At 46.7% G+C, this 24614-nt stretch overlaps 2 protein-coding genes across 3 annotated transcripts; both read left to right on the top strand.

The window, feature by feature from the left end:
- Window positions 1-10844: 10844 nt before the first annotated feature.
- LOC109247526 (C-type lectin domain family 4 member G-like) lies at window positions 10845-15555 on the top strand. 2 transcript variants are annotated; one of them, XM_053897539.1, is made up of 7 exons: window positions 10845-10932; window positions 11098-11208; window positions 11439-11492; window positions 11574-11663; window positions 12002-12153; window positions 13019-13120; window positions 14900-15555. In XM_053897539.1, exons 1-7 carry the CDS (start codon window positions 10896-10898, stop codon window positions 15026-15028), a joined length of 675 nt encoding a protein of 224 aa, XP_053753514.1. In that variant the 5' UTR covers window positions 10845-10895; the 3' UTR covers window positions 15029-15555. The 2 variants fall into 2 exon arrangements, with proteins under 2 accessions (XP_053753514.1, XP_053753515.1); XM_053897540.1 differs by having other exon boundaries at window positions 10847-10932; window positions 11103-11208.
- Window positions 15556-20618: 5063 nt separating this feature from the next.
- On the top strand, window positions 20619-21554 carry LOC109247949 (olfactory receptor 24-like). The gene has a single exon (XM_019417223.2). It carries the CDS (start codon window positions 20619-20621, stop codon window positions 21552-21554), a length of 936 nt encoding a protein of 311 aa, XP_019272768.2.
- Window positions 21555-24614: the final 3060 nt, after the last annotated feature.

Raw genomic sequence — 24614 nt, forward strand, 5'->3', positions numbered from 1 at the left:
GAGATTGGGGGAAGAAAAGATGGCCATCGGGTTGGGACAGCCTGACTGCTGTCAGGATGGGGTGGGAGGCAGGGGGGAGCTGTACCCTCCTCTTGGTCCCCAGCTTGGGAAGTACTTCCTGTGATCCACCCCTGGAAGTTGGAGCCGGACCCAGCAGGATTGAGAGCTTCCCTAACAAAGAGCGGGGAGTGAACAGGGTCAGAACACGGGTCAGAACGGAGGCAGGCAGCGTGACAGTGAGAACACAGGCCCTGGGGTCAGGCACAGCTGGTTCAAATCCCAGCTCTGCCCCTGAAGAGAGGACTTGGCTGTGGGTGAGGGAACTAAACTCTGAGCCTCAGTTTCATCATTTGTGTGGTGGGGACTCTAGATGAACCCACCTCAGAGGCTGCTGGAAGCAGTTTCCGAGAAGACTCAAGGGCAGTGTTTACTTCAAGGACTGGCACACGGAATGGTGTTCTTATTCATACACCATGGCCACCTGTAGGAAGAAGGGCATCATGGTGTGTGGAGGGTAGAGGATGGGCTTGGGGAAGTGTCTGGAAGCACTAATGAGAAGACTAAGGGAGGAGAGGAGAACTTCTAGAAACAGAAGAGCAGCTCACAGGCCGGTAGACGTGGATCTGGCCCCTGGCAGTGGCAGCAAGGCTGTCCTCGTCCCCCTGAGGCCAGCCTTACCACCCCCAAGCTCCCCCGTGTCAGCTACTGGCAGTGCAGCTGAGCTCACTGGGGGAAGTTTCTGGCTTCCTGAATGGGGAACACAGGCCAAGCAGAGGACGGGGTGGAGAGACCCGGTCTGGGGACAGTGAGTGGTGGGGGCTGGGCCAATTCCCCCTGATCCTTGGGTGTCAGATATCTGGGCTGGAAGGGGGAGGCAGACTTCGGATCTGGTGGGGTTTGAGGGTTCAGAGAATCCTGGAGCCAGGCTGGAGGCTGAGGACCATGCATTCGCTCTCTCCCCACACCTCCCAGACCTGAAGATGCTGCTCAGTAGGTACATGAAAAGATTCTCATCATCACTAATCAACAGGGGAATGCAAACCAGAACCACATTGATGTACAGACTTGTCCTATCACCATGCCGTATGCCTGAACTGATTGTAACTTTGTATGTGAACTATACGTCAATTTAAAAAATAAATTAGGGGCGCCTGGGTGGCTCCGTCGGTTAAGCGTCAGACTTTGGCTCAGGTCTTGATCTCACGGTTCGTGGGTTGGAGCCCTGCGTTGGGCTCTGTGCTGACAGCTCAGAGCCTGGAGCCTGCTTTGGATTCTGTGTCTCCCTCTCTCTCTGCCCCTCCCCTGCTTGTGCTCTGTGTCTCTTTCTTGCTGAAAAATAAATAAATATTAAAAAATTAAAAAAAATAAATTTAAAAACCACATTGAAATGTCACCTCACACATGTTAGAAAGGCTATTGTCAAAAAGGTAAGAGATCACAGTGACTCTCGAGGATGTGGACAAAGGAGAACCCTTGTGCACCCTTGGCGGGATTGGAAATCGCTGCTGTGACTCTGGAAAACAGTATGGAGGTTCCTTAAGATATTAAAACTAGAACTACCAGGTGATCCAGAAATCTTGCTTCTGGGAATTTATCTGGAGGAAGTGAAATCACGATCACATAATGACATCTGAACCTGTGTGGTCATTGCTTCATCACTCACAGTGGCCAGGACACTGAAACAACCTAGATATAATGTGTAGTGGAGTGTACATATATTCCCATGTATACTGATGGGGTTTTGGGGTGATGGTGGGTGTCCAGAGCCAATGGCCAAGAAAGAATTCTTGAAGACACCTTTGGTGCAAAAAGGTGATTTTATTAAAGCACATTTACAGAACCCGTGGGCAGAAAGAGCTGCACTGGGATTGTGACGGGTAACTGGTTATATACCTTCAGGTTGGGAGGGCATCAGGGATAGAGTAAGTCTCTAAGGAATTTTGGAAGCAAGGTTTCTAGGACCTTGAGGGGCTAGCTGTTGCTATGGAAACACCATTTATTATTGTTTAGTAAAACCTCAGTCATGAGACCCTTCAGATGTGTATCAGGGGGCCATAAGCTTGGAGTATGGTTGCCAACATATACTTGGCGATGAAAAATAAAGGAGGTTAGCAAAGGAATTTTTATATGTTAAAGGAGACTCACAGGATCCTGGGGGGTCAGGATAATGTTAAGCCAAGATTCCCTTTTGCCCCAGCAAAGTGTCATCATAGAGGCAGCTGAGCTCCTAGAGGGAGGTCACTTTGCCCGTTTCAAAGACTTGTCAATGGGATGTAGGTGGTAAGGAAATTTGATTTTTCATTTGCCTTATTTTCCCACATCACCACGGCAAGCACATGAACCCCTTTCCTTTGCTCTTGGGTAGCCAGGAGTGTCACACATATTCCCGGTGGTGGTGGTGGTGGGGGCAGTGTGCTAGCTTGTACTTTGCCCTCAGTTTGCCTTATGTTCCCTCATCATATATGATGGAATATTACTCAGCCATAAAAAGAAGGAAGTCCTGTCTTCTATCACAACATAAATGACCTTGAAGGCATTATGCTTAGTAAAATAAGTCAGGGAAAGGCAAATGTTGTATATGACCTCACTCATACACGGAATGTAAAAAAACATGAAGTCATAGAAAAGGAATAGATTTGTGGTGGCCAGGGGTCGGGGGTGAGGGGAATGTAATTTTGTCAAAGGTTACCTCACTCATTCACACCTACTACACAAGTCTCAAAACCTTTAGGTGTGGCTGGACCCCAAGCTGCCTCCTCAAAAACGATCCACTTCTTCTCTGGGGGGTGGAGTTTCTGGTCACCAGGCTCATTTCTTATCCTTGATGAGGCTTGGGGTCTAGCACACCCCCATGCTACCCCCAGTGTCATGTGATGGTCCCTTCTGGATCTATCCACCCAACCCTTCTTGGATGAACAGAGCCTGACCAATTTTTGAGAGAATGAGTTTTGCTCCTTCCTATGTTGGCCAAAGGTGTCGGGACAGTGTAATTTCTGAGTGATTTCCTACAGTGTGGTTTCCTCCCTCTAGGTTGGGAAGGGCTAACCACCATCCCAGGAATTCTCAATAAATTTTTATTCCTTAAAAAAAATAAATTAGGTGTGGCTATTCCACAAGAGAAGGAACAGTAAGTACTGGTTTTTGCCCTAAAACAAAAGCATGTGGATGGTGGGAGAGAGAAGCCCTCTTTCCCCTCTGTGGGCTCCACCATCTAGAGTAATTGGAATGAGGCTTATCCGTCCAAAGACAGAAAGAAATAAAACCACATGTGGAAATTTCAAAGAAGAGAGCTGTGATGCCATGATCAGAGTCCTGAGGTCGCCTCCCCCAATCTTTGCATGTCCTCGGACAGGAGTCAATGGATTTCTGTTTTTTGGGGTTTTGGGGGGTTTTGTTTATTTATTTATTTATTTATTTATTTATTTATTTATTTATTTATCTGGCTAAAATTTACATTTCTGTCCCTGACAACTGAATCTCCATTCAGTCACAAAGGAATTTAGGAGACTGTCACTCCTTCCATGTCTCATGGGGGAGTCATTTCCCCACTCACATGGTGGGTGTTCCAGACCTCTATTTGAAGCCCTCCTTTCCCCCTGGGTGGACCATTTCCTTTTTGGACTTTCGTCATGAGAAAACTCTTCCTCTCCTGGGACCTGCAAGTCTCAGTCACTCATCAGATGTGGACACGGGAGGCATTCAGTTCAATGCCTAGAACACAGTGCCTTAAGATCACAGCATGCTTTTCATTCCCTTTAAGACATGAATATAAATGTGTAACTCTTCGATTATTTGCTCCTATTCTTGTGAATTATGTTCTTCCCACTTCAAGACAGATGCCAGGAGGGCAGGGACCTCATCTGGCTTGTTCTGTGCTTGAGTTCCCTAGCCTGCAACAGAGAAAGCACTCAGTCAATGTTGGTTGAATGAGTGAATGGATGAGTCCTCAAGACATGGGGTGGTTGGTTGGCTCAGATACCTACAGGACTCTAATAAGTGATAAAACAATATTCTTGATGGGAGAAAAACTCTCTAAAGGCCTGACATGCAAGGGAAGCCATTTTTGATGTCTTTCTTTCTTTTTTTATGATGTTTATTTATTTTGGAAGAGAGAGAGAGAGAGTGCACGAGCAGGGGAGGGGCAAAGAGAGAGAGAATCCGAAGCAGGCTCTGAGTTATCAGCACAGAGTCCGACATGGGGTTCCATCTCACAAACCGTGATATCATGACCTGAGCCCCAATCACGAGTTGGACGCTCAACCCACTGAGCCACTCAGGCGCCCCTTGATTTCTTTGTAAGTCAGCATCACTGTACATAAACTTTGCCTGATTTATGGCCCACAGTCACGCATTGTGCATCTGCTTCGTGAATGAGTGGCTTAAAGGAAAACCATCTTGTCCTTGAGACATCGATCAATGTTCCTGTTCCCTGTGTTCCTTTACAATAAAACTCATGATTCCTGCCTATGTGCTGTGCACTGCATTTAGTGCTAATGTATAATCCATAATCTTTTGGGCCTTTGCAAGATACAAAAAAGGATGCAACCCTGGAATAACTGTTCATTCTCAGGAGCACTCTCTGTGAAGGTCGTGTTTCCCAGACAGCTGTCCTAACTTGGGCTCGAAGAAAACTCTCTTAACTTGTAGAGATTCTAAAAGGTTTGTTCATTTTGTGCTGACACTCCCCAACATTCATTGAGGACTATGAGACAGGTGCCATTAAGCTTTCCTTTCCCACCTGCAGTTGGAGGCTCAGAGAGGTCAAATTTACTTCACCAAGTTTACACAGCCAGAAAGTGGCAAGGTCAGGATTTGAACCCATGGCAGTCTGATGGGAGTCTGTGCCCTAAAGCAGGAAGCTATCCATGTTACTACACAAGTATCCTCTTGCCTGTTACTCTGTGTTTAAGAACCTGAAGACAAATGAACAATTTGCACTGGTGGTCAGCTGGTCTCTGTTTTTCATTTTTATTTTATTTCTTATTTTTTTAATGTTTATTTATTTTTGAGAGAGAGAGAGAGAGAGAGAGAGCGAGCATGGGGAGGGAGGGGCAGAGAGAGAGGAAGACACCGAATCTGAAACAGGCTCCAGGCTCTGAGCTGTCAGCACAGAGCCCCAAGCAGGGCTCAAACCCACAAACCCCGAGATCATGACCTGAACCGAAGGTGGATGTTCAGCTGACTGAGTCACCCAGGCGCCCCATCTCTGTTTAATAAATGAAATCAAGAAATTATAGAACAAGAAGAAAACAAAGGAAAACAAGTTCCCAGGGAATTCAACAGAGGTGATGTCATGGGATCTCCTTAACCAGCAACTGGAATTCATCTAAACTGGCCATCTCCAGCCCCACCCCAACATTCTCTGTGCCTTCAGTCGGGGCTCCTTGGCATGCTTCCTTGAGAACACAGATAGATTAAAAGTATCATAGACATGACTGGCATTAAGGAGCCCAATGGCACATGCACCCAGCACAATCTGCCAAACTCTGCTGGCATAATAATCCCTAGAAACCAATTCCAAGTTTTGTTAGTGAACAAGCCATGGGATTTTCAGTGACACTTAAGGACTCATTAAAAGTTGGCTCACAATTCCCCACCCTCCACTTCATTTGTGGAAATTAAAGAGTCCCTGTGGATCAGCCACAGCACTGCAGGCAGATGAGATCTGATGCACAGCCCAGGGCTAAGGTGGAGACAGGGCCAGGGATTCACCCCCCTCTGGAGAACTGGTCCCCAGATAGTTTTCCGACTTAGACTCAAGCCCAAAGCTGGCCATTTGATTAACATCAAGAGACAGAAGTGGCAACTGAGGTGACATTCTTTTCCCCCAAGCCACAGGATTCCCAGAGCTGCAAACAGCCGAATGCTACAACATGCACACTGGGGCCCCGGGCAGCAGAACCCAAGCGTGCAAAGCACCTGCTGCCGGGCGTGGCCGCTGTGATCGCTCCGCGCTGCTGACTATGTGGGTGGGGGTGTCCAGAGCTCCGAGGGCGGCTGACAATTCTACTTCTGCAGCAGGCTCACTGCAGTTATGGGTATTACCTGGCCAACACCGCCCCTCCTTCCCCACTACACTGGCAGCCCTGAGAGGCAGGACCAATCTGAACTTGCTTAGCATTGTGTCCCCCCAGCCAGGCACCTAATAGGTGTTCAATAAAACTGGCTGAGAGAACAAACTAGCCTCTCACTACAACCCTATGGGAAGTCCGTGTGCTGCAAGGTCCCCCTGAGGTGTGAATGGCTATTCCCCAATTTATCTGAAATTCACTGACATCACAGCCAGTCTCCCTCTTGTAAACTGTGTGTCGTCTAATGCCTGTTGGGGTTATGGGGTAACGTACTCTGTAATCTGATCCCCACCTGCCATTTTAGGCCATTTTGAGCCACTCACCCCTCTTGCTGCCCAAGACTATGTCATGTTGGCCTTACTCTGTTCCTTGGATGGACAATCATCTTTTTGCCTCAGGTCCTTTGGACATGCTGCTCCTTCTGCCTGGTGTACCCTTTCCTCTCATTCTGCCCCTGGAACAAATGTCGCAGCTGAAATGTCACTTTATCCACGAACCCGCTCCCCTATGCCCACCTCTACCCTCCCTACGCTCTGTGGATTGGTTTTTGGGCTCCTACAGCCAACCGCCTTCCTTCCCTCAAACTCCTCACCCTCTCGTCTCCATTCAGTTATCCATCATCCACCCTCGCCCTTCTACTGTAATGTTCACAGGAGCAGGTATGTCAGTCACGGTGGGCTCCCTGGCAAAGGGCTCAGGCATTGCATACACAGCTGTTGGACACATGCTGGCTGGGGCTGGACTTCCTCTGAGCTGGAGATAAGAGTTACCTCGTGCACAGTCTTTGGGTACCGAGGCCGGACATGCTTATCAAACTAAGCAGCTGGTGTGCCCTGTTCCGACTTTACCCAGTTATCAAAGAGCAGATCAAGCATGAGGCTTCCTCCCCCCATGCACCGTGAGGGGATGAGGGGGGACTTCTTAAGCAAGACGATGACCAAGGATTTGAAGACTTCTTCAGCTTGACTTCACTGGGCAATCCGCAGTGGGACTTTTGTCCTATAAACACTCACGGTGTCCCTGGTTTGTGCTACAGATGGAAAGTGACTGGACCCGAGCTCCACCTCTAAGAGCAACTGGACAAGAGGGAGAGACAAGCGAGCGCTGAGGTCATTCAAATCTGGGAGATAAATGCCATGATGATACAACCGACTCCCAGGACGCCACAGCCCCCCGACCTCCCTGAGAGCCATCGAGGTACAAGGAGCCAGGAAGAAAAGCCACTGACAGTGAACTCACCACCAACACTAGAGGGCGCCGTCCTGTACTTGTGTCTGGGCTCAGGTGGCAGACACAGGGGCGCGGTGCGGTGGAGGGAAGCAGGTGCAGGGCGCTACTCTTGGGGACAGGCTGGGTCTGAGCCACCTCTCCGTCTGCAGCTGTGAGCAAAGACTCTGATACCAGCAAGGGCTGATGGTCGTCTGGGGGACAGAGCCACTTGAACAATGCTCCTCGGTCACCCCTGCTCAGACCCGGTGGCGAGACCCAGAAATGCACGGGCCTGTCCTGGAGAACGGCTGAGCAGAGCTGCAAGGCTGTGGCTCAAAGCGACTTTGGTTACTGGTCATTTATCTCCGGTGGCCACACACTCATGCCGGGCACACAGCAGGTGCGCAGGAAATACCTGTGAGACAAACGAAAGCAGGGTGCCCATCGTTCAAGAAAACATTTGAAATGGGCGCTGAGCGGGGAGAGGGGCTCATGTCGACCAAGCACCTACTGGGTGCCAAGCTCTGCACACATGCTGTCTGTTATCCTCATTCAGCCCCATTTCACAGAAGAGCAGGTGAGGCCCAGAGAGGCCAAACCACTTGTCCGGGGCCACAGCGCCCTCTCCAGGCAGGGCTGCAAGATGCAGCTGAACTGAGACCTTGGTCTCCACTCCTCCTGGGGCTTGGTATTGACTCCCGGGTGCGATGTTAGCCTGGTATCCTGACCTCTCTGGCCATCCAGAAGCAGCAGTAAAAGAGATTTCTCCTTCGTCCTGAGCTCATTTCTTGGTTGAGCTCATTTCGTGTGTTTCTCTGATGCCTTTCCCGATTTGAGTTGTTCCAGAAAATCCCCCAGATTCCCCCCACATTCTGGCTCTTCTGCTGTCCCAGTGGGATAGAGCTTAGAGAGAGTGTTGGCTGGACCTCAGTCCAGGCTGGCACCTCCTTCCAGCCCACTCTCTCCTCCTGGGCCCTAGAGGGTCGGTCCTGCGGTGCCTCCAAGTCCCTTCACATTTTGGCTCCAGTCTGACTCCCCAGCCTCCTCTGAGCTCCTTCTGGACACTTCTCCATGCCTTGGCTCTGCTGGTTCCTCTGCCTGCTGTTCCGTCCCTGGCACTGTGTGCGGGAGACTTTTCATCCTTCCGAGTTCAGCTCAGATGGCCCGTCCCTCCTTTGCCGCCTGCACTGTGGGGTCTCACAACACTCACTGCATGCCTTCCTTCACTGTTTTCTTTAATGCATTTTTATTGAAAATTTACTATGTGCAGGAATCATTTTTGATGTTGGGAACACAGCATGGAACCAGTGAGGCACTGTCCCTGCCCTCATGATGTCACAGTGTCATGGGAGACAGCGACCCATAACCAGGTAAGGACAAGACTGTATGATAGGGGATCTCCGGGGAAGCGAGGAGTCAGAGAGGCACCAGACCCAGCCAGGAGTGGGGTAATCACGAAAGGCTTCCTGGAGGAGGTGGCAGGTGATCTGAGACCAGTTAGTTGAGGCAGATGGGAGGGAGGCATGAGGGATGTGGTGGGACCTGGGGTGAGAGTCTGGTACATTCAAGAAATTGAAAGTGCTCCCATCTCATTTTAGCCTAGAGATGCAAAATGAGGGTGGTAGAATTGAAGGAGACATGTCCAATATTCGGCCCTTAGGGGAACCTGCCCTTTCTCCAGAATCCACCTGTGAGCCCAGACGAATGCCTGGCCTGTGTTTGGGGGCTCCTGCTACTACTTCTCCTCAGACAACTTTTCTGGAGTCAGGCAAGTCTCCCTTGCACAGGAGGGTGCTCACCTAGTCACTACCAGTGGTCAAACATAACAGGTGGGGACAGGTGGGCCTTAGGGCCCTTCTCCAAGACAGTGCAGGGCATGTCCTGTCCTTTGCAGGATCCATTCCAAACCCCATTGTCCAGCTTTCAGGCCCATAGCTTATCTCCCCCAAGCTCTCCCAGCATGTGGACGTAACCCAACCACACAATGTCCCATTCTCTACATTACTGGTCTCCGTCCCTCTGGCAGGAATTCCCCTCCCTCTGCTATCAGCCCAGAGAAGGCCTTTTTCATCACCCTTCCAGTGCCAGGGACCACATTTCCCACGGTGACCAGCAGATGTCGCCCTCACAGCCTTGCCCCAGAGCACAATGGCTCATCCTTGCTCGTCTGGGACTGGATGCGATATATCTCTGTGTCCCCAGCGCCTGTAACAGTTGCTGGCACTTGGTAGAGACTCAATAGATGCCTGGTGTGGAGTTTATTGACCGAGCCACTCCCACTGGCCAGAGTGCAGTTCTCAAGTCTGGAGTTGAACATCCTGTAATACAACTCATGGATGTAGTGTTTTTGTGGTGTTTGAGGTTTAAGAGTGCCCCCCCAAATAGACATGGGGACCAGGGTTGTCCCTGGCAGGTGACAGGCACCAGAGGGGAGTGAAAAGTTTGAGACAATTCTTTCCTATGGCCAAGACCCACTTGAACTCACTGTGGTCCTGGGGGCCTGGAGTGTTCTTTCTGGAAGCCACTGACAGTCTTGTCTGACCCCAGATAGCAGAGGAGGACTTCCCTCGAGGAACGCTCTTGAAACTGAGGCCCCCCTGTTGTTCAGGACCCAGGTAGGCGTCCTGCTTGGCCAAGTCTAAGAGTATTACTGTGCCTCTCAAAATACCCGTAGCTGTATGTATGGGAGGCTTGTGAATCACCAGATACCATGATCTCTAAGCAGAGAACATCCCTGATTGGTGGGGGATACTTATTCCATTTTATAAATAGGGAAACTGAGGTCGATAGGTTAGGGGAGTGTATTACATGTCATCAGAGTAAATGAGTAGGAGGTGTGGGGCTCTGAAAACTTTATAAAAATCATGAAAGACAAAGCACAGATTGAAGGAACTCAGAAAATCCTAGCTGGGTGAACTCCAAACAGCATATGGAGACACACACACACACACACACACACTCTAGGCAACCTGCTGAAAACCAAAGAAAAGGAGAAAAATCATAATGGCACTCAGAGAGAAAAAGACACGTGAAATGGCACGATGTACGAACGTTTCCTAACAGTGGGTTTGGTAAATAGAAGCCTCTCCATCAACATGAGCTTGCCTCTTCTTACCCCATCGCATTCTCCATTTAAGATGTAACGTCACAAAGCCAACGTGTGGGAAAGGAGTGGCTGTGTGCTCTGAGAGAGCATAAACGTAACTCCAGTGCTGAAATTACTACAATTTTATCTCTGAGAAAATGGGGGATTTTTTGAAACAAATGGAACCAGAAGCCTAAAGGTGCAAATGCACCACAAACTTCGAAGCAGACTTCTGGGGCGGCTACTGTCCCCCGAACCGAGAGAGAAATGACAGCTGCAGAGAATACTTGGGACAGAACACCTTTTCCAAGATGCTAATGCCATCTCCTGGTGGCGTGAATTGGTGATAAGCCATCTAGAGACCTTGGGGGCCTTACTGAGCCAGGAAGGAAACATCTGATGGTTTACGTGGGGGGTGGCATTTCCTAGTATAGGATGGGCGTGTCTTCAACAATAACCAGAAGGGCTGTGGGTAGCTAGACCAGAAGGAGCTGCGGCCACAGGTGAACACACGCACAAGACCTCACACCATGGAAGGAAAATATCCGCCCATCCGGGGGAAACCGGGTGAGTCAAGAGGCCCAGGGCAGGAGTAGGTGCCCTCAGTACCAGCGACTGCTCCTTGCTTTCCACTCCAGGGCATGGTTCAGGCCCATCCCTCATCCCTCCACATTCCTGGCATGATCCTGGCAGACCATGTGCACTGCCTCATACTTGCCGCATTCCCTGCAGCACAGAGGAACCAAAGGCTGCCCCAGGATGACCCCTGGAAGTTTTTCTGCCTGGCAATGACTCTGATGCTGCTTCTGTTCGACCTCATCCTAGGTGTGGTCCTGGCTGAGGGTAAGGTGGTGAGCCAGTGGGAAATGGGTAATCACATGGACCAAGTCTTGAGAAGCAGGCCCTACAGGGCTGGGGCAGAGATGGGTCAGTAAGGGGGTGACTGGACTGCATCACTGGACTTCACAATTTTAGAGGGAACCTGCCCTCCTCGTCTTAGCCTGCAGTTTGGGGAGTGGGAAAAGAACCGGGTGCTGAAAGGTCTAGAGCACATCAGCACGTGTCTCTCCTAGTACTGCTGTTCTCCAACAAGATGCAGGAAGACCTCAAGCAAATGGACATCCAATGTGAGTGCTGAATGAAACGGAGGGCTTCCTTCCCACACGCACCACCAGGTCTTGATCCGCCTTTCTCTGTGGGCCTCTTAGTTGTGCAGGGTCTGGCAGATGCTGGGCACGAGCGGGACATCATGTGGGGAGAGGTGTTCCGGCAAACAGAAGCTGTGCGGGCAGGCAACGGTAAGGAGGCAGGGTAGGCTCGGTGGGGGGAACTGGGAGTTGGGAGAGGACTGCTGTTGTCTTCAGCACTGCTGATGGTAGTGGTTCTTATAACACGCGAGCGGGTGTTGGGTTGTTTTAATCGATCCTCTGCCAAGGTGGATGTCAACATAAAGTGTGAGGCCCCCTGCATGTATCACTCTGCCATCTGGCAAGGCCCGGCTCTTGCATGAACACATGGGAAGCTACTGTGCTCATTTTGGCAAAGAGGCACAGATGAACAGGTTTGGATCATTTCACCTCTGGAGGCCAGTGCAGCCTGTAGCCTCAACAGAGCTGATGTCCCTCCCCTTCTCCAGAATCCTCCTGCGAGCCCTGCCATGAAAACTGGACGGCATTTCAGGGCTCCTGCTATCAATTTTCCACACAAGAACTGAGCTGGTTCAAAGCCAAGGATCACTGTACAGAGAAGGGTGCTCACCTGGTCATCATCAACAGCCAAGCAGAGCAGGTGAGAAGCAGGGAGGGGTGCTCTGGAGACCCGTCAAGTCATTGCAATCTCATGTCCTTGTTCCCTGTAGAATCCAGTGCAAATCCTGCATTCTGTCCTTCATAATGTCCTTCTGCTGTTTCAGCATGCAGCGTTGCCCAGTATTCAGTCCCGCTTCTGAATGATTCTTCATAGTGGCCCTTCTGTCTGGAATGCTTCCTTCTATCTACCTGGACAGCTCCTACCTGTTCTTCATCAGATCAAACTTTGTCCTTCAACATCCTTCCCACCCCCTCTTCCTTAATACTGGACTATGCTGCCAGATCCCTGGTTCATCTCCTTGCACATGGAGAACTTCCTGGCTAGGGGTGGTTCTGACTCATTCTTGAGTCCATACTGCCTGGAACCAGATTGGACACACTCAGTATGGTTCAGTGGACTCAATGTTTGTCAGTGGAATCCAACTGATTGCCAGAACATTTTCTATGGAGTAGTGTCCAGATTCCTCACCCTGTTAACCATGCCCTTGAATAATCTTATCTACCCTTTAACCAGGCAGTGCTCATCTAGGAGCCATACTGGGCTCTTCTTCCCTCATTGAAGTTTCAGAAAATCCTGGAAGGCACCTGCCATTGTTATCCCCATTTTACAAATGAAAAGCCTGAGGACCGTAAGTGTCCATAATTTGCTAATTACACAGGTCATAATAATGGTGGAAATGGTCATCTACCTAGAGCTTTAAGCCAATGTGTTCAATGGCGACATTGGAGGACATCCTTGCCCATGGGGTCCCCTAGGTCTTAATCCCTTTCATGGACTGCTTCCACTGCCATTCTCACCTCTGGATGTAGTCTTTCCTGACTTACTTTGCCTTCTTCTCATGCAGAAATTCCTGAGTCCAAAGGAAAATAATGGCTACTGGATTGGCCTCAGGAAACAATACCCAAAGGGCATTCACAAGTGGCAAGATGGCTCAGTTCCTACTTTCCTGTGAGTGTCTCTGTTGGACTCAGAACACCTGAGCTTGTCTGTCCCATTGAATCTTGAAGACATCTTCCCACAGATTCTCAAATTGCCTCAAGGGTCTGATTTTGGCCTGAACCAAACTTCCTGTCATATTTCCGGTTGTCATGCTTATTGCTATTTTGTTAGCTGCAGGTGTGTGTGTGTGTGTGTGTGTGTGTGTGTGTGTGTGTGTAAAAACCATAATTAAACAACATTAAATAGGAAGTTCTTTATTGTAGGAAGTCTCAGTGCCTTTAATACATTGAAGAGAATTGTACACTCTAAGGAGGGAGTAGACAGTGTGTGGTGTACCAAGCTTATTGAGAGGCACAGCTCATCTGGATATATCTGGAGCTTCTAGTGTCCTATAGAACACACCCAAGGAATCACTGCCCAGGGGATCCAGTCCTAACCCCTCCACGAATGATTCAATGACCTCACATTCTGGTCATCATCTGTTTTTGGACTTTTTTTCGTGTCTACACGCTTGACCAGAACCACACGCTAAGCCTCCTGGACCATCGTGAGTACATCTGCTCTCTTTCACTTCCACTGCTTCTGCCTCAGCTCAGGTCAGGACAATTGCCGTATATCCTGTACTTAGTCTTACCTTCATCAACCCATGCTCTAGTCAAGTTCAAGGGGCCATCTTCCTAAAACACGCCCTTGGTATACTTTTTGGAAACACCCGATTCCTCAGTGCCACATCGATAACCTAGAATCTTCAGATGGCACCTTTCAGTTCCCACATAGTGGGTGCCAATTCATCTTTGCACCCGCATCTCCTACACTCCCAAGGGCTCTCCACCCCCTTGCCACAGCTATGTGGTAAATGACTCATCTTTTTGGATATTGTCTTGTATCTTATCTTTACGCTTTTGTTCCTGCCGTGTCATCTATCTGGAACATCTTTCACTGGCTCGTGTCAAGCTTCGTAGAAGAACCCATCCTGTGCCCAGCGTGAATTAATCCAACTCCCTTAATATCCCAGTCATACCCTATGTAGAGTTTTGTAGCTGTGTTAATTATGATCTTCCTTTGCCTATGTATGTCTTGCCCATCAGACAGGCTGCTACTTTAGGGCAGAGCAGGCTTCCAACACATGGGTGTGTCTCCAGTTGCCAGTACAGGGCTTGGTACACAGCAGGTGCACAATGAACTATATTGGAATGAATGAGTGAGTGTTATAAGCATTTCAAGAAATGTTTAGGAAAGAGAGTATGGGATCATTTCACAGACTTGTCACCTGTTATACACCAGACATTCAAATGCATCATATTCTCAAACTTAATCTCAGAGATCCAGGGATGTTAAGTCATTTGTCCGGTTTGGCCTCATTTGTTTCATTTATAATTCAAGATTATTATTATGAAACAGATGATTATTATAAAACAGTGGTGCTCAAAAGGTGGTGATTTCTTCCTAGAGACATCTGGCACTGCAATATTTTTGGTTGTCACAATGGAGAGTGGGTAGAGACCAGCCATGCCACTCAATGTCCTACAGTGCCCAGGATGGCCCCACACAACAGATAATGATAAAGCTCCCGATGTAAATATTTCCTTCATGTAAACACAGTGCTGTAATATATGGTTAGGATATTTTACTTTTAGGATTACTCACATATCCCCAAGGAAAGACCTTTGCCAGTAGCCTTATTCTCTTCTGGGATCTTGTTGGTGAGCCCAGCTGGGCATGGCTGAGTGTGGCTTGCCCAGCACTGTGGTTAAGGGACCGGGATGATCCTTGTGTTTGTTTTCACAGCAACTGGCGTGATACCAGATCTTCTCACTATGACTGTGCCTTCCTGGTGGGTTCTGGCTCTTGGTCCTCTACTACATGCTATGCGTATTGGTATCATTGGATATGTGAGAAGCCACAGGTCTGCTGAGATGCTCCCTTTCCTCTATATTCAGTCTTGGGAAAGATTGTCTTGATGTGTGACCTCAAAACAATTCCCCAGCTTGGCTGCAGAAAAGGGGGTCTCCTGAAAGCCCTAGTCCTCTTGGTAGCGTTGTCTCCTTTTCTTTCCCTTACTTCTAAATTTTGTTGGGGTACATGTAAAATAACACCAGGATGAAACAATGAGCAAAATATATAGTGTAGGACATTCTACAAGACAAATAATCTAGCTTTGAAAAAAAAATGACAGAAAGGCAAATGTCATATTATTAGATATGATAAAATAAAATATGAATAGATAAAATAAAAGAGTCTTAACTGAGAATAAACTGACAGTTGATGGGGGGTGGGAGGGAGGGGAAAGTGGATGATGGGCATTGAGGAGGGCACCTGTTGGGATGAGCGCTGGGTGTAGTATGGAAACCAATTTGACAATAAATTTCCTATTAATTAAAAACACAAATAAAATTTGAATCTCATATAAAAAAATAAAAGAGTCTTAACGACGTAACTCAATGTGTATACCATGTTTGGATTTTTATTAGAAAAAGCTTGAAAAAAATCACAATATTTGAGTATGGATTATATATCAGGAAACATTAAAGCATTTTTATTTATTTGTTAGGTGTGCTAATGGCATGGCATAGACAGATGGTGGATGGATGAATAGATAAATAGATAGATAGATAGAGATATATCACTATATGTTAGTAATCTATACTAACACGAACATGGGTAATACATAGGGGTACATTTGTGTACTCTGTGGGATTTTCTTTAAAATGATAAACCAGGGGCGCCTGGGTGGCTCAGTCGGTTAAGCATCTGACTTCAGCTCAGGTCACGATCTCACGGTCCGTGAGTTCGAGCCCCGCGTGGGGCTCTGGGCTAATGGCTCAGAGCCTGGAGCGTGCTTCCGATTCTGTGTCTCCCTCTCTCTCTGCCCCTCCCCCATTCATGCTCTGTCTCTTTCTGTCTCAAAAATAAATAGATGTTACAAAAAATTAAAAAAAAAATAAAATGATAAACCAAATAAGGGGGAAGATTGTAAGAAACTCAATTGGTCGAGTGTTTATAATTATTAAACCTTGAGACAGAGGAGTTCATCATTTATTCTAATTTGTGCCTACAGGAACATTCCACATAAAATTTTAAATTAGTCAATGCAATTCATAGTAACTTGTATAAGGTAAACATGATTCAGAAAGAAACTCAGCAAACTTGCGGTAGAACAGAAATGTCTGAATCTAGAAGTGAGATCTATGTAAAGTCCTACTATAAATATCATATTTCACAGTGTGGCATTGAGAACATTCCATTTTAGCTTGGGAACTATGTATGGATTTCTATAGTTATGGATTTCTCTTCAACATTATCCTGGGGGTCCTAGACAAAGCAGTACTATACCTCTCCCCCCCACCCAGAAAAAACCCCAAGAAACAAAAGTATTAAAATTTGGGAAAGAAGATACAAAACCATCAGTTTTCACACACGATACCCTTGTTTTCACAGAGACACCAAGGCTGCTGCTCACACCTTTAGAATTTAGAAGTGTGTGCCAAATTTTCTGCATTCAGAGTCGGTATAGAGATTGTGTTTTATGAGCCAAGAGCAAATCGATAGACAAAGAAATATTTGGAAAATATCACACCATTGCACAAAAACGTTAAGTGACCTTCAGAACCATAGACATCCCGATGTCTTTAAGCGAAAAATTAGAGACTATGCATGAAGACACAGGCACTCACTATAGCAGGAATGATAGGATATTGCATGTGTAGTGTGGCTCTACCCACATAACAAATACTTAATACATTGTAACCATTATTGGTAATAAGATACTTAAAAGTTTCATCATGGAAAACATTGAGTACCACACCTTCCTCTGTCAACCAAGAGGGATGAATCTGAAAAAAGCCACTATTCTTGGGACCAACTATTTTCCCACAGAGGCACACTCTCTAGACTCAGAGGCACGCTAGGGAGGATGAGCTAATTTTATTCCCTCTAACAAGATTCTCTGGGGATCATGCTTCAGGAGGTCAGAGAGTCTGGTATAAACCTGTTGGTGGTGCCCCTGCTTTGGCTCCCAGAGAAAACATGCTCCTCCTCTACAGTCAGAAGACAACGTGGAGGCAGCAGTGGCCCCTCCCCCCTGGAAACACAACACCCATGGGCTGAGAGGTCCTGGGATCTGCCAGAGGTACAGCAGCCACTGGTCAAGTAAGTGTGTCAAGAAGACAAGCTGTAGAGGCATGGTCTCAGGTCTCAACTTTCTCCCTGGAACTTCTCCTCAAAGGTTGGGGAGCTGCCTGCTCAGTGTTCCCCACCAAAACTTTAGAGTGCCTGGTGTCATAGCCTCGTGGGTGGACAGGGTGTTTGAGCTGGTCAAGAGAGTGGGCACCAGAGCGAGAGCTCAGGCTGAATTCTAACTCCATGCAGAAGTGAGGTGTGGAGCCTCAGCTGCCTGCCCCATGCACTTGTGGAGGGTTCAGTGGGGGTGCTACATGTCAAGTGGGTTAGCTCAACTGTGGATTTGCATCAAATAAGCATCATTGTCCTGCTCAAAGTTAGTCAGTTTGGGCAGGTGCTGGGGGAGGAGAGAGCAGGGGTTTCAACCTAGTTCAGCGGTCCTCAATGGAGGGCAATTTCAATCCCTTCCCAAGGGGCCTTGAGATGTTTCTTCTTGTTGCAGCTGGAGTGGAGGGGGTGCTACTGACCAGGGGTGTTGCTCAATACCCTGCAAATATACACAACGCGGTCCCCACCACAAAAAATGATCTGGCCCCAAATGTGTGCAGACTCCAGGATGAGAATCCCTGGGCTTGAGCTGTGAAGTTGGATTGGACCTGGGTCTGCATTTCCACAGGCTCACTGGCTGCAGGGCTGTGGGAGGCGAGAGTGGCCATGGGGAGACCAGGGGATGATAGATCACCCACCTGGGAGTCTGTAGTGAACTCGCGCTGGGAATGAACTTCCTGCTTCTGTCCAAGAGATTAAGATGATGTTTAAAAGTCCACAAATTCGGAATCACTGGGATGTGAGAGGCAGGACAGGAGTGGCGGGCAGTGCCCAGTGCTTGACTTGGTTGTCCAGGTTGGGCACCCCACGGAATGCCACAGTGCAAGACTCCCAGGGCCAACTTCAGCGGCTTTGGCAGGGGGATCCCATTTCAGACCTCGTGATACGGGATTGCCTGGGGTGGGGGCAGTGTCTGGGAGTGATGTCCAGGAAACAGCAGGATAATCAAGCAGGAATTGGAAAAGAGGTGCATGCTGAGTCAGAAATTCAGAATGAATTTAATCCATTGAATAAAAAGTGTAAGTATGGAAGACAATTGAGACCGCCCTCTGCCCCCCCACCCCCGCCACCCCATGCCCCCACACTAAGACACCTGCCACCTGTAATATAAACATTTTCTGGGGTGCCTGGGTGGGTGGCTCCGTTGGTCAACCATCTGATTCTTGGTTTCTGCTCAGGTCATGAGTTCACAGTTTGAGAGTTCAAGCCCCGTGTTGGGCTCTGCGCTAACAGAGTGGAGCCTGCTTGCAGTTCTCTTTCTGTCTGCCCCTCCTGGGCGCTCTCCCTCTCAAAATACATAAATAAACTTAAAGAACAAAACCCCAAAATAAATATTTTCATACCTCAGATGTACCCTGAACATGCCTTGCCATATGGTATGTGGATTGCAGGGTGAACAGCACTGCTGGGTTCTCAGCATGGGGGAGTCCATAGATACAAAAAAACAAAAACAAAAACAAAAACAAAAAAAAAACCCAAAAAACCAGCCAACCCAGATATTCACTCTTTTTCTCAGCCTTCCGTGGATAAAGATGACTGGATAGCTTTGGAGAGTCTATTGTCGTTCACAAATGTGTAATGCTGCTCCCAGGGTGAGATTTCTGCCACCCCACCCCCTTAACACCAGGCTTGGCCACTGAAATGTGGGTGGAGGTGAGAGAAGGCTGTTCCCTGGTAAAAGCTCTTTGGAGCCAGCCTACCCTTCACTTTTTCCATTGCTGTGATAACTGGCAGTGCCCCAGACACAGAGGTTTGTCTCTCTGCCTGAGTTCTGGACTGAATTCATCACGAAGCACAGCCATAGCAACCTATGATGGGCCGGCAGCCTGAGAGGGAAATAAGCTTTCAGTGCTGTCAGCCACCAAGATTTGGGCGTGTATGTTGCTGGAGTGTACCTTAGCCTAAGTGGACTTAGAGTCAGTGGGCTGCCCAGGGTCCGGGTAACACAAGCAGTGCCTGGGACATGGGGCCAGAATTTGTGGGCAAATAAAGATTGTCTGTCTCCAACACTGACGCTAAGAAGCATAAAATGAATGAAATTAGCTCCCTTTGGAAACAACCTGCACCAAGATATAATTAATCTGCGCATGCTCTTATAGCTTGACAGCGAGACTGATGGAAAAGATACGTGTCCTTTGTAACATTTTAGAGGGTGCCTTTAAAAGAAGCTTCTGTAGAGCTCCACCCTAATTGTTTCATTTACTCCTCCCAAGAAACTGAGGCTGTGGGAGTGTCTGTCACTGGCTAACCCAGCCAATGAGTGTCAGAGATGGTATTCAAACAGGGTCTGTCGGAACCCTTGCTCTCAGCCACTAAGAGGTCTTAAAATTCATGAGGTTCAGCATTTTCTGTATTCACCCACCACATCTTCACAACTATGTGGAGCAGGTATTATTATTAGCCTCATTTTAAAGATGAGAAAACTAAGGCACAGAGAAGTTAAGTAACTTGCCTAACTCCCACAGCAGGTAAGAGGCAGAGCTAAGATTTAACCCCAGGCTGTCTGCCTTCAGAATTGATGCCCTTAATCACAATTGAAAATATATTAAAAATGAATGAAAAAATAAAAAAGAAAAAAATATTTTCATTTTAATTTTTTTAAGTCTATTTATTTATATTGAGAGAGACAGAGAGAGCATGAGCTGGGGAGGGGCAGAGAGAGGAAGAGAGGAAGAATCCCAAGCAGGCTCCATGCGCAGACCCCGACACAGGGCTCAAACCCATGAACTGTGAGATCATGACCTGAACCGAAGTCAAGAGTTGGATGTCCAAGTGACCAGGCGCCCTTATTTTTATTATTTTTTAAAACAAGTCTTGGAAATAGTATTTTATTTAGGCTATTTATTTGGTTTATTTCTTCCCCCTATCTTTCGTGAGTCATAATTGCAGGTAAAAATGTATATAATTAGGGTATACAACTTGATACTTTGATATGTGCCTAACTGTGAAATAGTCACCACGATCAAGCTAATTAACATATATCACTCTTTATCTTGATAGCATCACTGGAAACTCCCAGTAATAAAAATAACTGTCCACATTACATGTTAGGTATGGATTTAAGGCCCTTGTACACAGTTTTCTCACTTAATCCTTGTAATGATCCTAAGAGGTTAGAATTATTAGTTCCTTAAGCAGATGAGGAAACAGGCTCAGAGAGGTTAGTGAGAGGAACCCTGAAGGCTGGGTGGGAAGGACAGTAAGGCGATGATCCATTTCTTCCTTCAGAGTCCACTCACTGTTGACGCCCTTGTTTCTGGCCTCAGAACTGCCCGGATATGGAGAATCAGACCCGAGTCTTCGAATTCATCCTCCTCGGCCTCTCCGAGCAGCCTCTACAGCAGCAGGTGCTCATTGGTATGTCCTGCAGCCTGTATCTGATCGGATGCACGGGGAATCTGCTCACCATCCTGGCCATCCTCTTGGACCCTCACCTCCACTGCCCCATGTACTTCTTCCTCAGCAACTTGTCTCTTCTGGACATCTGTTTTACCTCCACCACCGTCCCCAAGATGCTGGTGAACTATCTGTGCAGACACAGCACCATCTCCCCCCAGGCTTGCCTGGCCCAGATGTATTTCTTCATTGCCTTTGGGGCAGCGGAAAGCATCCTTCTCTCAGTCATGGCTTACGACCGCTACCTGGCCATCTGCTGCCCGCTGCGCTACGTGACGATCATGAACGTCCTTCGTTGTGCCTTGCTAGTGACCGTGCCCTGGACCTCAGCAAACCTCATCTCCATGGTCCATACCATCCTGATGACTCGCTTGTCCTTTTGCACCAATAGGATCCCACACTTTTTCTGTGACATTAATGCCTTGATCAAGCTTTCCTGCTCCAACACGCAGGTCAATGAGATGTTGATGCTGGTCCTTGGGGGTTCGGTGGTTCTGATGTCTTTTGTGTGTATCATGGCCTCTTATACACCTATTGCTGTGGCTGTGTGGAAGGTGCCCTCAGCCCAGGGGAAGTGGAAAGCTTTCTCTACCTGCAGCTCTCACCTTTGTGTCATCTCGCTCTTCTATGGGACTATTATTGGGGTCTACTTCAACCCTGCATCCACACACACAACCCAGAGGGACATGGTAGCCACAGTGATGTACACCATGGTCACCCCCATGCTGAACCCCTTCATCTACAGCCTTCGGAACCACGATCTGAAGGGTGCCCTCAGGAAACTTCTTAGAGGAAACCACTTGGCTAAGCCTCTTTGAAGACTCTTTTTAGACCCAATTCCTTTTGAAATAAACTAATTTTTTCCCAATTTTTGAACTCAGGGTGTTTTCTCCCTGTTTTTATTTTTTATATTAAAAATTTTTTAATGCTTTATTTATTTTTGAGAAAGAGAGAGACAGAGTGTGAGCAGGGAAGAGGCAGAGAGAGAGAGGGAGACACAGAATCTCAAGCAGGCTCTAGGCTCTGAGCTGTCAGCACAGAGCCCAACGTGGAGCTTGAACCCATGAACTGCGAGATCATGACCTCAGCTGAAATTGGACACTTGACCCACTGAGCCACCCAGGCACCCAATTTTCCCTTTTTTTTTTAAAGGTAGAAACCAAGTTTTATTCTTCATGTAAGCATTTTATTTTTTGTTGAATTATTTGACATAGAACATTATGTAAATTGAGGTTGTACATGTTCATTCAATACATTTATATATTGTAATATGATTGCCAGTATAGCAATATTTAGCACCTCTATCACATTACATAATTACCCTTCCTTGTTAATGGCTGAGATAATTAAGTAGTCTTTTAGCAAGTTTGATGATTGTAGTATAATATTGTCTATATTCATTACACTGTGCATTAGACCTGTCTTATTTACCACTCATTGCAAGTTTGTACCTTTAAACAACAGCAGTCTTATCCCTGCACCCTCCCTCCCCTGGCAACCACCACTCTATTTTTTCTAGATTCCAAGTGTAAGTAATATTGCACAGTGCATGTTTTTCTCTGACTTATCTCACTTAGCATAATGTACTCACGTCCATCCATGTTGTCACAAAGGCAGGATATCTTCCCATCTCACAGCTGAATTCTATTCTAGTGTGTGTGTGTGTGTGTGTATCACCTTTTTTACCCACTCATCCCTTGATGGGCATTTTGGTTGTTTCCATATCCTGGCTATTGTGAATGATGATGCAATGAATAGAGGAGTGCATATATCTCTTCAAGGTTCTGTTTTCACTTCTTTTGGGTTGGAAATGGAATTGCTGGATTGTAGAGTAGACCTGCTTTTAATTTTTGAGGAACCTCCATGTTGTTTTCCATAGTGGTTGGACCAATTTACATTCCCACCAACAGTGCACCAGGGTTCCCTCTTCACTACATCCTCGCTGACACCTGTTGTCTTTTGTCTTTTGAGGTGGTATCTCATTGTGGTTTTGACTTACATTTCCCTGATGTTGAGCATCCTCTCATGTGCTTGTTGGCCAATTTGATGTCCTCTTTGGAAAAATATCTATTTAGTTTGCCCCCCCCCCCCATTTAAGTTGGATGGTTTGTGTTTTTGTCATTAAGTTGTATGAGTTCTTTACACATTTTGGGTTAACGTTTATCCAATATACGGTTTGCAAAAATTTTCTCCCAATTTTTTGATTGTCTTTTCATTCTGTCAATTGTTTCTTTTCCTGTGCAGAAGTCTTTGAGTTTGCTGATTTTTGCTTTTGCTGTTTATGCTTTTGGTGTCATATCCAAGAAACCATTGCCAAGACCCATGTTGAGGGGCTTCTTCTAAGAGTTTTATGGTATTGAGTCTTATGCTTAAGTCTTTGATCCATTTCAGGTTAATTTTTGTGAGTGGTGTGAAATAGAGTTCCCATTTCATTGTTTCATGCGGCTTATCCAGTTTCCACACACCATCTGTTGAAGAGAGTATCCTGTCTCCATTGGATATTTTTGGCTCCCTTGTTGAATTTTAGTTGAAATTAAAAGCTTTTCATGGTGTTTTTTCTTGGTTCACAGACACAACATTAAAAAATGAAAAAAAGTATCCCCTTACAAATTTTTGTTAATGTTTATTTTTGAGAGAGAGAGAGAGAGAGAATGAGCAGGGGAGGGGCAGAGAGAGAGAGAGAGAGAGAATCCGAAGCAGGGTCCAGGCTCTGAGCTGTCAGCACAGAGCCCGAAGCAGGGCTCAAACTCATGAACTGTGAGATCATGACCTGAGCTGAAGTCGGACACACCCAGGTGCCCATAAAAAAGGTATCCCCTTTTTAATTCCTTCAATCCTTTTGATGATACCCTGAGAATATTTTGATTTGATGTTACTATGCCTACAACACTTTCCCCATGACATCCCTTTGGAAAGTGAGAAGGAGGGTCTTTGGCTCAGAGCCTTCAGCAGGCAACAGTAGCTAGCTAGAATTTAAACAATATTCTTTAATTTTTAAGATGTTCTCTTTTTACTCTTATCTTCTGTATCAGTTGGGGTTCAGGTGGGAAAAGATAAAGTGTGCTCTCGCTTGCACACTTATTTATGTCCGATAGTTTGGGTTTTCTATGTACAGTAGTGATCTATTAGGTTCTAATGAAGAACTTTAAAGGCTTAACAACATTCAGTAGAAAAAACCCTACCAAGTAAATAAAAGCATTGCTGGTACCTGGATGTACTTTGACTCAAATAACAGGAATGGGAGATACTGGATAAGACAGATTGCACGTGCTGAGTCAAGAGCAAAACACTGGGATTGCATGATGGTGGGGCACTGGCTTTAAAACCTGACAGACTTGGGTTCAAATTCCCCACTCCCTCATGAATAGGTTGAATGTCTCTTATCTGCTCACTTTCCCTTTGAGTGTGAGTTTTGTCCTTCATGGAGTGCAGGCTGTTCAATATCCCTTCTAGCCTGTTGCTGTAAGTCAATTAGCTTCACATCTCAGCACTACTGTTTTCTCACCTGGAAACTGAAGTTAGTAATGGTTCCCCCCTCTCCAGGTGGTCATGAGAATTCTATTAAAAAAAACGTAAATCACTTATCAAAGGACTCCGTGCATAATAAGCATTGGACCAATCAGACTTCTGTGGTTCAAAAAAGATAGACATCACAATTTTAAAAAGCTAAAAATGTATTTTAAATGAACTATCCTTGATCGTCATCAGCAGTGTTTTTTTTTTTTTTTCAAACAAGAGTTGCAAAGTTATTTGCGGAACTGATTTTTAAATGGTTTCAACTCTTTTTCTTTCTTTCTTTCTTTCTTTCTTTCTTTCTTTCTTTCTTTCTTTCTTTCTTCTTTCTTTCTTTCTTTCATTCTTTCTTTCGTTCTTGGAGA

This window comes from Panthera pardus, unplaced genomic scaffold (assembly GCF_024362965.1).
Source record: "Panthera pardus isolate Hobbes unplaced genomic scaffold, ASM2436296v1 HiC_scaffold_8, whole genome shotgun sequence".
NCBI classification, from domain to species: domain Eukaryota; kingdom Metazoa; phylum Chordata; class Mammalia; order Carnivora; family Felidae; genus Panthera; species Panthera pardus.

Coding starts and splice junctions, on each gene's coding strand:
- LOC109247526 (XM_053897539.1), top strand. CDS start 10,896: ATGGAAGGAAAATATCCGCCCATCCGGGGGAAACCGG. Junction 11,493..11,573: donor CAAGCAAATGGACATCCAAT/GTGAGTGCTGAA, acceptor TGGGCCTCTTAG/TTGTGCAGGGTCTGGCAGAT. Junction 12,154..13,018: donor TCAACAGCCAAGCAGAGCAG/GTGAGAAGCAGG, acceptor CTTCTCATGCAG/AAATTCCTGAGTCCAAAGGA.
- LOC109247949 (XM_019417223.2), top strand. CDS start 20,619: ATGGAGAATCAGACCCGAGTCTTCGAATTCATCCTCCTCGGCCTCTCC.